This window comes from Podarcis tiliguerta (assembly GCF_965153285.1).
Source record: "Podarcis tiliguerta genome assembly, chromosome: 8".
Lineage (NCBI taxonomy): Eukaryota > Metazoa > Chordata > Lepidosauria > Squamata > Lacertidae > Podarcis > Podarcis tiliguerta.
In genome coordinates, this window is record NC_139541.1 from 56,797,673 (window position 1) to 56,810,172 (window position 12,500).

The 12,500-nt window shown below is 45.0% G+C and overlaps 1 protein-coding gene across 9 annotated transcripts in view; it reads left to right on the plus strand.

The window, feature by feature from the left end:
• COL16A1 (collagen type XVI alpha 1 chain) overlaps positions 1-12,500 on the plus strand; it is a 123,672-nt gene that overhangs the window by 69,617 nt on the left and 41,555 nt on the right. For all 9 annotated transcript variants that reach the window (XM_083453071.1, XM_083453070.1, XM_083453073.1 and 6 more), the window contains exons 24-36: positions 1,189-1,224; positions 2,210-2,308; positions 2,778-2,822; positions 3,249-3,284; positions 3,878-3,931; positions 4,078-4,200; positions 4,607-4,642; positions 7,408-7,515; positions 8,771-8,893; positions 10,696-10,749; positions 11,133-11,174; positions 11,260-11,295; positions 12,404-12,457. In XM_083453071.1, the coding sequence (XP_083309197.1) occupies positions 1,189-1,224; positions 2,210-2,308; positions 2,778-2,822; positions 3,249-3,284; positions 3,878-3,931; positions 4,078-4,200; positions 4,607-4,642; positions 7,408-7,515; positions 8,771-8,893; positions 10,696-10,749; positions 11,133-11,174; positions 11,260-11,295; positions 12,404-12,457 (846 nt within the window). The remainder of the gene's footprint in view (positions 1-1,188; positions 1,225-2,209; positions 2,309-2,777; positions 2,823-3,248; positions 3,285-3,877; positions 3,932-4,077; positions 4,201-4,606; positions 4,643-7,407; positions 7,516-8,770; positions 8,894-10,695; positions 10,750-11,132; positions 11,175-11,259; positions 11,296-12,403; positions 12,458-12,500) is intronic.

Here is a 12,500-nt window from a genome sequence, read left to right on the forward strand (position 1 = left end):
TGGCAGGTGTGGCTGTTTTCCCTGAAGTTCCCTCCTCTAGACAGAGTGAACTGGATGATGGCACACAGCCTGAATGCCCCACCTGACATCCTTCAGGTCAGTGTTCTTCAATCTTAGGTCTCCAGATGCTGTTGACTTACAGCTGCCATTGTTCCCAGACAGCTTAGCCAATGGCCAGGGATGATGGAGGCTGTAGACCAACAACATCTGGAGACACAAGGTTGAAGGACACTGTCTCACTTCACTGGTTCAAGAACTGTGGCAGTTTTCTGACACTAGGTGAATTTGTTACCTATTAAAATGCATATGGGACACGGATGGCATTGTGGGTTAAACCACAGAGCCTAGGACTTGCTGATCAGAAGGTCAGCGGTTTGAATCCCCTTGACGGGGTGAGCTCCCATTGCTCCTGCCAACCTAGCAGTTTGAAAGCATGTCAAAGTGCAAGTAGATAAATAGGTACCGCTCCAGCGGGAAGGTAAACAGCATTTCCGTGCGCTGCTCTGGTTCACCAGAAGTGGCTTAGTCATGCTGGCCACATGACCCGGAAGCTGTACACCGGCTCCCTCGGCCAGTAAAGCAAGATGAGCGCCGCAACCCCAGAGTCGGTCACGACTGGACCTAATGGTCAGGGGTCCCTTTACCTTTACTTAGAATGCATATTCATTCATTATATATATATATATATATATATATATATATATATATATATATAAATAACTCTCTTCAAATTGAAGCTGAAATGGCACAAAGCAGACCTACAAATGAGTGCATGGGAAGTTGACATGATCCAGGATACACCGATTCCATGGAGGAATCAAGTGAGGGCCAGTTGTTGTAGCCCATTGTGGTCTGTTGAGACTGTGAGCTGTGTGGATCCAGGAGCACTTTTGAACAGAGGTTGGGTGGGCATCTGCCAGGGATTCTTTAGCTGTGGTTCCTGCATTGCAAGGGGGTTGGACCAGATGACCCTTCCAACTCTACAATTCTGTGATTCTGTAACATGTTCTTGGTTTGTCTCAACTGAAGCAACCATTTATGGGGTACAGCAGGTGCGTCTCTTGCTGATGCCCTCTCAGCACCACCAGCACCACCCAGGCTCAGCTGCCTCACCCAGTTGTTGGTGGCATGAATGTTTCCATTGCCTTCTGATTTTTTCTTCTCCCCTTTCTTTATATCATTCTTTAGGGGGACCCTGGGATCAATGGAATTAAAGGGGAGAAGGTAGGTGGCCATTTCCTTTTTTTATGATCTCTAGCCCCTATTTTTGCTTTGGTTCAATAGGGGTCACACTCTGTAGTTGGGGGGTGGGGAGATGTGCACATAAGCCCCACCACAAATGTCCTCATGTGTGCTCTCTCCCACCGCCTGCCTCACTTAGTCCCCAACCTTCCCCATGATGTACAAGGAAAATTTGCACAGGGATTATACTTGGTGTTCAATTGAATTGGGATTATGTGATTGTGGATTCTGATAAAGCATGGTCCTTGATCATGAGATGCATTCAAGTGAATGTGAGTGGAATTCCTAGGCAGGCCCTCTTCTTTTAATCCTGGGCTTGTCCAAAGTTCTCCGTAGCCTTTGGGGAGTGCTTGCACACATCTCTGCTTTAGTTGTGATTAGTGGCAAGGGCTTAGACTGAAAGCAATCTTCAACTAACAGCATCTTTTGCATGCCTGCAGATTCTCATTTTAGCTTGCAAACTGCAGAACTCCTTAGGGAAATACTGCTTCATTTGTTAAAAACAAAAAAAGTGAGTGTTTTGAGTTGGGTAAATTTTGTATTCTGAACAAGGTGATGATGAAGTTTTGCTGATGAAAAGGAACAGGTTTTACACAACTCCTCCATATCATTGCCTTTAGCCAGTTGTTCCTCACCGCAGGTGACTAGGCATGTGGTTATTTACAGGACAGCTGGATACCTTTGTGCAAATTATTTCAGGCACACACCCCAACCCCCACAAATGATACTTTTACTGCAAAGCCAATTTTGTAATTCATGTAAACAAGGAGACCCGTGCATTTTAGGCTTACTGAAATCTGCCCATCTATGTCTGTCCCAAACCAGCAGTTTTCCCACGGTGCAGGCAGTTGGGGTGGGGGAGCAGGCTTGTACCATATCCTGCAATCTGTATCACCATTTGCATTGTACTGGTATGAAAAGAGCTATTCCTCGCTAATACCAAGCATTGTGCTTCTTCTTCTTTAAGGGAGATCAGTGTCAGTCATGCAGCCCTGCAGCCCAGCATCTTCAGAAAGCACCCAAAGGAGAACCAGGACCACCAGGGATTGGCCTGCCTGGCCTTCCCGTAAGTATAGAGCCATTGTGCCTCTTGCCTTTAGTGTAGGGCATTGCAAGGATTCATGGGAAGAACAAGGGTGGAATGAATAGCAGTGCTGAAGTGAGAATGTGAAATAACACAAGGGTTTCTAGTCCTCATGATCATAGAAAAGCACATGCAATCCCCAGGGCAGTTTCTGTGAACAGGCAAGTCTACACAGTACAAACCCATTTAATCCTCTTCACTTCAGCCTGCGGAACTCTAGTTCTGAGAAGCATTCTTGATGATATCACTGAACTACAGACCTCAGGGTTTGATGGGATGTCGTGGCAGTTTCAAAGCTGTTTGGATTGGTTGTGTGAATAGAATGTTCCAAATGAGAGCAGGTCTGATCTTAAGGTACTATCCTGGTTAAAACCACATCCAGAACTTTTCCTGGTTCTGCCAACTCCTTCACTGAAATGATTCTTCTTACTTTTCTTTTATTTGCTTTCAGGGCAAAGATGGCCTTCCAGGGCTGTCTGGACTCAAAGGAGAAAAGGTAAGAGCAAATTTTCAGGAGACAGTCAGAGGGCTGGTTCTGGAATACCTTGCTTTATCTCTGTTCCACTGCAAGTGTAATTAGCCAGAACTTGAGGGTGAATCCAGTGATTTTTATCACAGGGTAATAATACCTCTGTAAAAATGCATGGTGCCTTCTATACTCTCTCTCTCTCTCTCTGTGTGTGTGTGTGTGTGTGTGTGTGTCCAGGCCACATACAGTTTGTAAATTTAATAAATAAATAAATAAATAAATAAATAAACATACATACATACATACATACATACAAGAGGTGAAACAAGAAGATCCCCCTTATGTCAGATTCATCTGAGCAGCCGTTTTCTTGTTTCAACATGGTAGATCATTTAAGCATCATTGCAGCCATTTTCTGTCTTCAGCAACTCACCTGTTCCTCTTTGTACCTAGGGAGATACTGGAGCTGTAGGACCTGCAGGCAAAGCTGTGAGTATGAGAAAGTTCTGCAAGTTTAGTGTGTGTTGGTTGCCCTGGGAGCTGGCTTTTGTGATCCGAACAGCATTGGAAGATATGAAAACAAGAACAAAGTCAGATAATAAAGGGATTTGGGGGAGTTAATAAGTCACTGTCACTCAGGAAAAAACAACAGGTAAGTAACAAACACAAAAACAGCAATACAGAGTTGCAGATCTGCAGGATGAAATAACAGCAAACCAGGGTACCAAATATCCAGTTCTTTAATATGAAATATGAAACTCTGTGCAATTTTCTTTGTCTTTTACCACGCTTGCTAGACAGTCTGGTGAATTGTCCCCTAGCATAGTTGCTAGACCTCAAGATTTTTATTGCATCAAGCTCAAAAGCTTCAGTTCATGCTTGAAGAGAAGCGGCGTACTGCTCTTCAGTACATTCTGATGCTTCCAAATTAACTCTAATGAATGGCAATGCAATGATGTATCTCTACCACAAGGAATTCTCCGAATCTGGGAAAGGACCCCACCTCCTTCTCCTCAGCCCTTCCTCTCATTCTGTGCTTATACTCAAAGCTCAGCAGTTTCTCACTCCTCCTGTAATTCTAGGGAGTCCGAGGGACCAAAGGGGACACTGGAGATTCAGGAGTCAAAGGTGAAAAGGTGAGCAAATTGGTATCAAAGCATGGAAGTGGTTGTGTAACTTGTTCAGATAAGTGAGCCTTTCCTCTTGCTCACAATCTGTGGCCCTCTCCTCTCTTATTCATGTCCCCTGTTTTGTATCACTATTCATTTTCTCTCCCCTGTAGGGAGAACCTTGTACCGAGTGCCCTGCCTCTCTGGAAGGTCGGGAGACCATGGTTTCCATTCCAGGGCCTCCAGGAGAGAAGGGTGAGCCAGGGCTTCCTGGTGCTGGACTTCCTGGAAAACCAGTAAGTGACCCTTGGGAGGCACCTCCTTTGGAGAGCAGCAAGGGGTGTGGCAATAGAGCTAGAGGGCAGGTGGTTCCCATAGGCGAAAGAAAAAGTTGCATTGCAGGGGGTTGGACTAGATGACTCTTCCAGCTCTACAATTCTGTGATTCCTAGGGCAGGTAGAAAGGTTTTGTGAGTCTATGGCATAGTACGTTCCTCCTAAATTAGACAAACTGGTGCAGAAGCTCAGTGTAGAAGATAAACAGGGCTGAGAATTGGGAACCTATTTCTAGTGGGCTTCTCTTATTAGGCTGCCTGGCAGACTTGATTTGTTGGAAGGGCTGTCTTTGTGGCAGGATCCAAGGGGCCAGTGAAGTTTAAGCAGAAAAGCTTTTTCTCTTATATTGCTTGCTGTACTTTTTCAGGGAAAACCCGGGGAATCTGGAATGAAAGGTCAGAAGGTAAGAGAAGTCCGCCTGCTGGAGTGCTTCTTTGCGAGATTACATAACCCAAGGGGGTTGGTGGCCAGAGCTGGCTTCGGAAAGGGGTGAGGAGGTCTGGCTTTTTCACACTCCTCGAGACAAAACCAGAGGCACAGGAAATGGATCTCTAGGGAGCAAATATATTCTCATTATATTTACACAGTATAATTGGAAAAGCAAGCTATAAACAAAGTACAGTGATCTATAAGAAGTTGCAAAAGACCAGAAGGAAACACGAAAATCAAATATGCATGCGGTGCAATAGGAGGAATGTCAACACCTGCAGTCCAACACGGGTGTAAAACTGCTAAAAATCTCATCAGTGCAAATGAATCCCTTCTGTGCCAAATCGGGCCAGTTCCCGAAGGGGCCCATAGCAGTTCAGTTCCTTGCTTCTACACATAATAAGGCTTTGGGTACTGGGGCTGGAAATACCCCCGTCTCAATACTTGTAGAGCCATTTGCCAATCAGCGTAGAGCAGTGGTGAGCAATCTTCAGCCTCTGGGCCTAATTAGGACCACTAGGTCTCTGCATTCGGCCTACAGCCATGCTCACCTGTCCTACACCTGACAACCGATGTGGGGCTAAAAGCCCCATGCACAGTGTTTGGGAACTCCAATGATCAGATGATTGTCAGAACGCTTGTAGACAGTGCTATGCAAAAACAGCTCGCCTGGTGTCATTGTGTCATCGGATGGTTGACAGGTGGGTGGCCCCACCTATTTGTCAGGCATGGCCTGCAGGGGGGCTGGGAAAGGTAAGGATCTGTCCTGCTGGCCGGATCCAGTCCCCTTTCCTCCCCCTGCCCCTCCCCCGGGTGCAGAAGACAATACTGGGCTACAGAGACAAATTGTATGGCTTGGTATAAGGCAGCTTCATGGACTATATTGACCTGGGAGTTATGTGGGTTACAGGTGTAAGGCTTTGCAAGGAGGACAGGGTCATATGTTCAACAGCATGAGAGACAGCTTTCCCCAAGTGTGGTTGTGTAGAGTGACCAAGAGGCAAAGGAACGTATGGCTAGTGGGGTTTTTTTTTTGGGGGGGTGATGAAAATAATTGTTTAGAAGAAGTAATTTCATCAAGTGCAGGTTGCCAGGCATGACCAAGAGAAGCAGCACCTTTTGAAATCGATTTTACACAACTCTTGAAGGTACAGTCTACCCTAGGCTATAGTGTTGTAACCACCGGTAAGCATCACTGCAGGAGGAAAGTGTGTCACAGCTGTTGTTGCCTACCCACAGCCACTAGAGGGAGCTGCACACCCCTTTCCCTAGCAACCACATTTAGGGGGGCTGTCACCACGCAGCCTTTAAGTTGCCTGGCAACCTTGTATTTGAATTCTTAATGCTTTAACGTTTGTTCCAGCAGGTGTTAGGAAGGTTAAAAATGACATTAAGAGACCCTATTTGGGTGCTACATATTTGTGATGCCCTTACAACCACCAGCAGAGAACCACAGCCTCCATGTTTCCTAACTACCACTGCTCACAAAAGCCCAGTCCTATCTCTACAGGCTACTTCAACATAGGAAGCTGCCTTATACTGAGTCAGATCATTGGCCTATCTAGCTCAGCACAGTCTACACTGACTATAAGCAGCTCTCCAAGGTTTCAGGCAGGGGACATTCCTAGCCCTACTTGGGGATGCCACTGGGGACAGAACCTGAGTGCTTTTGTGGGCAGAACAGGTGCACTACCGCTGAACTATGGCAGTATAAATATTGTTATATTTATATCCTGCTTTTCCTCCAATTATCTCTCACCTTGCCCTCAGTATTATCCTCACAACAATCCTGTGTAGTAGGTTAAGTTGAGAGACAACGACTGACTCAATATTATCCGCACAACAGCCCTTCGAAGTAGGTTAGGCTGAGAGGCGGAGACTTGCACCCAGGCACCCAGGCACCCGGTATACTTTGATGCTGAATGGACATCTGAATCTGGGTCTGCCCCACAGTTCTCGTCTGTCCCATGAGCCACTACATCCCACTGACTCTTGTAGTGTTGTGCCACAGATACAAAAGTACTCAAAAGAGCAGCAGATTTTTACTTCATAAACCAGCAATCAAACCATTGTTTTGTGTGATTTCTACTGCATCACAGGCAGATTTTGGCGTAGTTTTGGAAGTCCTAGCAAAGAAGCTAGAGAATTCCTCTCCCCACCTCCCAAAAGAAACCCTTTCTGCCCACTGCTTTTGGCTGCCCCTGAGTTACAGCACATGGTTCAAGTGGGCCTATGAAAACAGCCACTCCAGTCTGTATCCCTTGTTTCTATGATGCTGTGCCAAGACAATGGGCTGCCTTTTGAAGATGGTTCAGAAACTTCAGGAAGTGAAGATTTCAGCAACCAGATGATTGACTGGGACCTGGTGGTCTGGGAATATACCACCAATTCTGGCCAAACGGTGCTGGCAGCAGATTGCCATTTGTTCTAGCATGAGTTTCCCCAGGGAAATGCAGCAGGGAAAAGAAAATTCTCCGCTTAGACGCAGATCTGGAAATCCCTGACCTGTGCCTAAAAAGCATGGCACAGTGTGGATGAGCTCTATATTGAAATCAGCATCTTTCAGGCTCTCTCCACTTTAGTATATAACCTTTACTATTATTATTTGGATCTGAACTGTGCCTTGAGGTTGGGTAAAAAAAACAGGGAGGGTGAGAGGTCTAGTTTGTCATTTTTATCTTTTTGATAGGTTGTAAAAATAAATAAGAACAAGTGTGTATAAAAATCTATCCTGTCTAGGGTGCTTCAGGAAGCCCTGGCGATCCTGGCATACCTGGCACAGCAGGTTTGCCTGGTCTTTCTGGTGAACCTGGAGTAAGAGGTCCATCAGGAGCTAAAGGTGAAAAGGTGAGTAAGCCCCTTGTTGGGGTACAACCACCATGCGGCCAAGAGGGACCAAATGTTTTTGGAACAGGATGTGTGTGTGCACCTGTGCAAATAACCAAACTCACCCCAGGGTGAGCTTTCTCACCTGTACAGTGGAACCTTGATTCTCGAACTTAATCCATTCCAAAAGTCCGTTCAACTCCCGAAATGTTCAAAAAATAAGGCATGGCTTCTGATTGGTGCAGGCACCCTGGAAACAATAGCCAACAGCTGCACTGGATGTTTGGCTTCTGAAAAATGTTCGAACACTTACTTTTGAGTTTTTGGTGTTTGGGAGCCGATTTGTTTGTCAGCTAAGCCATTCGAGAACCAAGGTTCCACTGTATTGGCCTGTCAACCAGTAGGAGTATTTTACTGCACTTGCAGTAGTAAAATTGCCATCTGCAAACAAGGCACTGAGTGAGTGGGAGAACGGTCAAAATAATGGTTGCTATCACCATTATCTCCCCACCCCCCACTCTCGCCAATGCTCTGGAGCAATGCTACATCTAAGGCAATGGGAGGAGGATACAAATTGGTGGCTGGGCCACTGAAAGAGGAGCTGGTGTGTTGTTGTTGTTGCTGCTGTTGCTGTTGGTAGAGACTTTTGAAAAGGGGGAGAAAGGAAAACGGCCATTGCCATTGCTAAGGATGAGCTGCTCCTCTGGTGCCAAATTTTTTGTGCACACCTCTCTGATTTTTTTTTATCCTTTATTTTTTATTTTTTGGTGCGGGGAAAGAGGTTCTGCCAAGTTCACCACAAGCAAAAAGGGCCACAAAATTTGGAGCCCATTTAAGTTCATCCCTAATTCAGCTTGGTTCATATCAATTATTGTGTACCTGACCATTAGGCAAATGGTCCTCAAGCATATCTCTCAGTGGGGTGGGGTGGATCAGAATCCTGCTTGCTGTCCCACCCCTGACTGCCCTGCTTTAAAGTTCATGTTTGCAAAGAGGAGCCTACACACACTAACTTTCTTTGCACGATTCAAACCATCCTGTCTGGCAGGGCGTGTGCCCATAAGCACACATGCAAAGAGCCAGCAGACACAATTGCAGCTTGCCTCCTTGGTATGGCCAATGACTATCCACATGGGCCTCTGGTCTTAAGTGTTTACATGATGGAAAATTTTGATTAGGGATAATGGGGTAGGATATCTGGGACATCTAACCTGCTCTCCTGTTTGCTGACATACCACTCTGCATTCTTCCCCACTCTCACCATCCCGGCCCACAGGGTGATGCTTGTGACTCTTGTCCCACCCTCAGTGGAGACCTCTCTGGTGCGGTTGGGATCCCAGGAAAACCAGGTTCAAAAGGAGACCGTGGACTTCCAGGTGTGGGACAGCCAGGCAAACCTGTAAGTAGTTTTCCGACTGATCAAAATAGTGGTGCTGAGAATGCCAAATTCAGAATTTAGTCTGATAGTCTGTTTTAAGATTGGTTCAGTCATTAACTACCATTACTTTGAGTTATTTATGTGAACAAAAGTGAACAATTAAGGCTGCATCCCTAGAACCAGATACATTTGTGTTTGTATAATAGATTTGTCAACTGTTGCATGACATTTTAGCCAGTTTAAATACCTGTGGGTATCACAAGCAGGCATGAAGGTGGAAGGCCTTTGCCCTGCTTCCAAGTTAGCATCTGGTACTCAGGTACTCTGTACATTTATTTGTTTATTTACAGCATTCTTATATCACCCATTAATAATAAGTTTTTGGAAATTCCATTCAACTACGATAGCTGTTGACTTTTGATAGATCTTCCACAAATATGTCTAATCCTTTAAGATAGCACAACTTGCAATAGCAACTTTCATAAGTTAATTACGTCTTGTGTGAAGAACTAATTCCTTTCATCCGTCTAGAACCTGCTGCCAATCACTTTTATTGGATGACCCAGTGTTAACTGCCTCATTTTTATTCCTTTAATTAACTGACTCGATTTACATTTCACAACACCTTCACAAAGGATCTCAATAAAAGATCTTCCCTCAGTACAGGTGACTGTTTCTGTTCAGCATGAGCATGTCAAATAATTATTCCAGGAAGTGCAAATTTTAAACACTAGCATTCCTTGGTAAGACAAAGGAAGACATCTTTGTTATTTTAAAAGCAAGTCATGCTCTAACCCTATTAAGTTTGTGAATATAATATCGTTTGTGAGATAACCGATGATGATGGCAGTACGGCTCTGTTTTCACAGATACTGATCTTCAAACATAATTTGAAACAATATGAATACCATTGTTCGTACTGGGAGTCTCAAGAGATTTGAGAAACATATTCTAAGCACACCCCACAATTTCATAAAAGCACAGGAAAGACAGAGAATTTGCAACAGGGTCTCTGAATTCAGCATCTTGAAAATCTCATTTAAAAAAGAATCAAGTTTCTATCCCTCATGGCTATGAAGAGAGGCTTGAAAGGGTGTAGGCAATGTCTATTCCAGTGTGCAGAAGAGTAGGGTTGAAATGGTCCTGCACTGAGCATGGCATTATCCCTTCCTGCAACTAGCTGAAGCAGATGAAATTATGCACACTAGGGAAATTATGCAAATGTTCGTGATTTATGGTGGTTCGTGATTTATGAAGGTTGCATAATTCTGTTTTTCTTGATGCAAAATTAGAGTGATCAAGATGCAGAATGATGTTATCTTTTGGTTGTTCATGACAGCAAAAATATCCTTTCACAGGATGAGGCTGGAATAAGAGCCTCATATTTCTTTGCTTCACAAATATCCTTTTTGGAGTACTTTTTAAGAAGTTATTTTAAAAAGTTTGTTTCACAAAGCTAGTAACTTTCTGATAGACCAGTATAGTTTTTTTTAAAAAAAATCTGCAGCACTGAAAGGTCTAAAAATGATTAATTGCACCCATTAAATTTTCCAGAACTACTCATTTGAAATCGAACGTCAATTTAGAGCAAATGCTGACTGTTTTAGCTTCCTCAGATAAACAGCTAGCTTTCCCCCCTAGCTTTCTAGCTCAGAACTATACAGCAACTGAAAACCTGCTGTGAACTCATAGAAGGTAGACAATACGTTCCTCTAAGGCAACAGAATATGGATCAGATGTGCTGCAACCAGCATGAGTGATTTCTGGGGGACTCTAAATTATTCAGGCTAATTCTACTGCGTCTTCCCTCCTCTCACCACCAGGGAAAACCAGGACTTCCAGGAGTTCAGGGACCTCCTGGCTTGAAAGGACTGCAGGTGAGCAAGGGCATAGCTGGACAGGGCTTTAAATGTACCTCATTTGCATGGACACATGGGGCCACTTTCTCCCAAGCACTGCTTAAACCTTGGCCTGGCTACCTATTTTGTCAGCCAGGCCCAAGAGATAAGAGGAAGAGTGAGTTGCCATTGCTAACCAGCCACAGAAGGTGCTCCACAACCACCCAGTTGGGGTAGTGAACAAAGAGGATTAAGGCTGCGGTGCAGAGATGCAGGAGGAGGGAGCATAAAATTCCAGGGAGGGAGATAAGGGGAATCACTGAGCCAAGGCTGTTGAAATAGCTATGACTCAGGTGTGCTTCATTCATTGGGTGGTTTGGTGATGTTGTGTTTCCACTAATCTGTCTGTTTCATCTTTCCAGGGGGAGCCAGGTCCTCCAGGGATAGGAATCCAAGGTCCAGAAGTGAGTATGGCCAGTGTGTGAATAGTTTCTGCAACCATGTGTTGTGATTAGAACAAGACCCACCCACTTCTCTCTTCTTTCTCAGGGGGAAATTGGACAGAAAGGCTCACCTGGCAATCCGGTAAGTAGAATCTCGCCTTGCCTTGTCCAGCCACGTTAAGACAAGTCAGCCACAGTAGACCTGTCATGCCTAGACAGTGACTCAGAGGATCCCTGAACCAGGCTCTGGTGCTAACATAGAAATTGGTACTCACCTGGAAGCTCTTAGACTCAGGATCCATGCAGCCCTGATGACCCAGCAGAAAAGTCCCGAGAGGAGCAATGTGGAGTTAACTGCTTTGCAAGGGGTTATGACCAAGCATGGAAATTAGCACTCATTTGCAGAAGGCTCTTCGATATTCCAGACAAGGGGAACGAGCTGGGGTCTGTGGTGGAGTTTTATCAAAGCTCATTTTCCTTTTCTCAATAATCCTTGTATGATTCCCCTAACCAGAGACCTCCAAATTTGCCTTGTCACAGGTATAATCGACTCTGCCCTGAATGCATGGGCATAGCCAGAGGGTAGGGGGGGGGGCAGCAGCTCACCAAAATCAACTAGATAAGTAAAAATACTTCACTGAAAGTAGCAATAATCAGAATGTATGAAATTGAAAGGCTCACTACGGTCACTTGGAGGATGATTTCTCTGAGCACTTAGGGTCAAAAGAAAATAATTTAAGCAACTCTTGTTGAGAAATTTCATTCTGAATCTGCTAGACAGAGCTAGACAGAGGATGATGCCCCCCCCCAAAAAAAAATCCTGGCTATGCCCATGCCTGAATGTGTAGACTTCCTTCACCAGGGCAAGTGGAAGATGCCCCAAAGGATGGCACACAGAACATATCTAGACCCAAAACTACATCAACTTTTTTGTGGTTCCTCCAGCTAGGAATGTACGGAACGTTCTGAAATTGATAGCAAGAAAATTCAATGACATCTCTACTTTCCCCCTGAAAGGCTTTGCAAACTCCCAATGCAACCTTTGCTAACCTGGTGCCCTCCAGAGGTTTTGAGCCATAATCCTCATCAGCTGGCTAGTCCAAAGCATTGGGGGAGGGGGAACCAGGTTGGCAAAAGCCTAACAAAAGGAAATGTTTTGCTATTGAAATATCTTCATGTTTCCAGAACCTGGCTTTGTTCTTCCTGCCCCTTTCACTTGTGCTGTGATTCTCTTTTTTTCTGTGCCACAGGGACCCCCAGGACCTCGAGGGCCACCAGGAAATGTTGGGGGAAAGGGGGAAAAGGTGAGCATTGGCATCTGGGTTGTATAATTTGCAGTGGGAATGG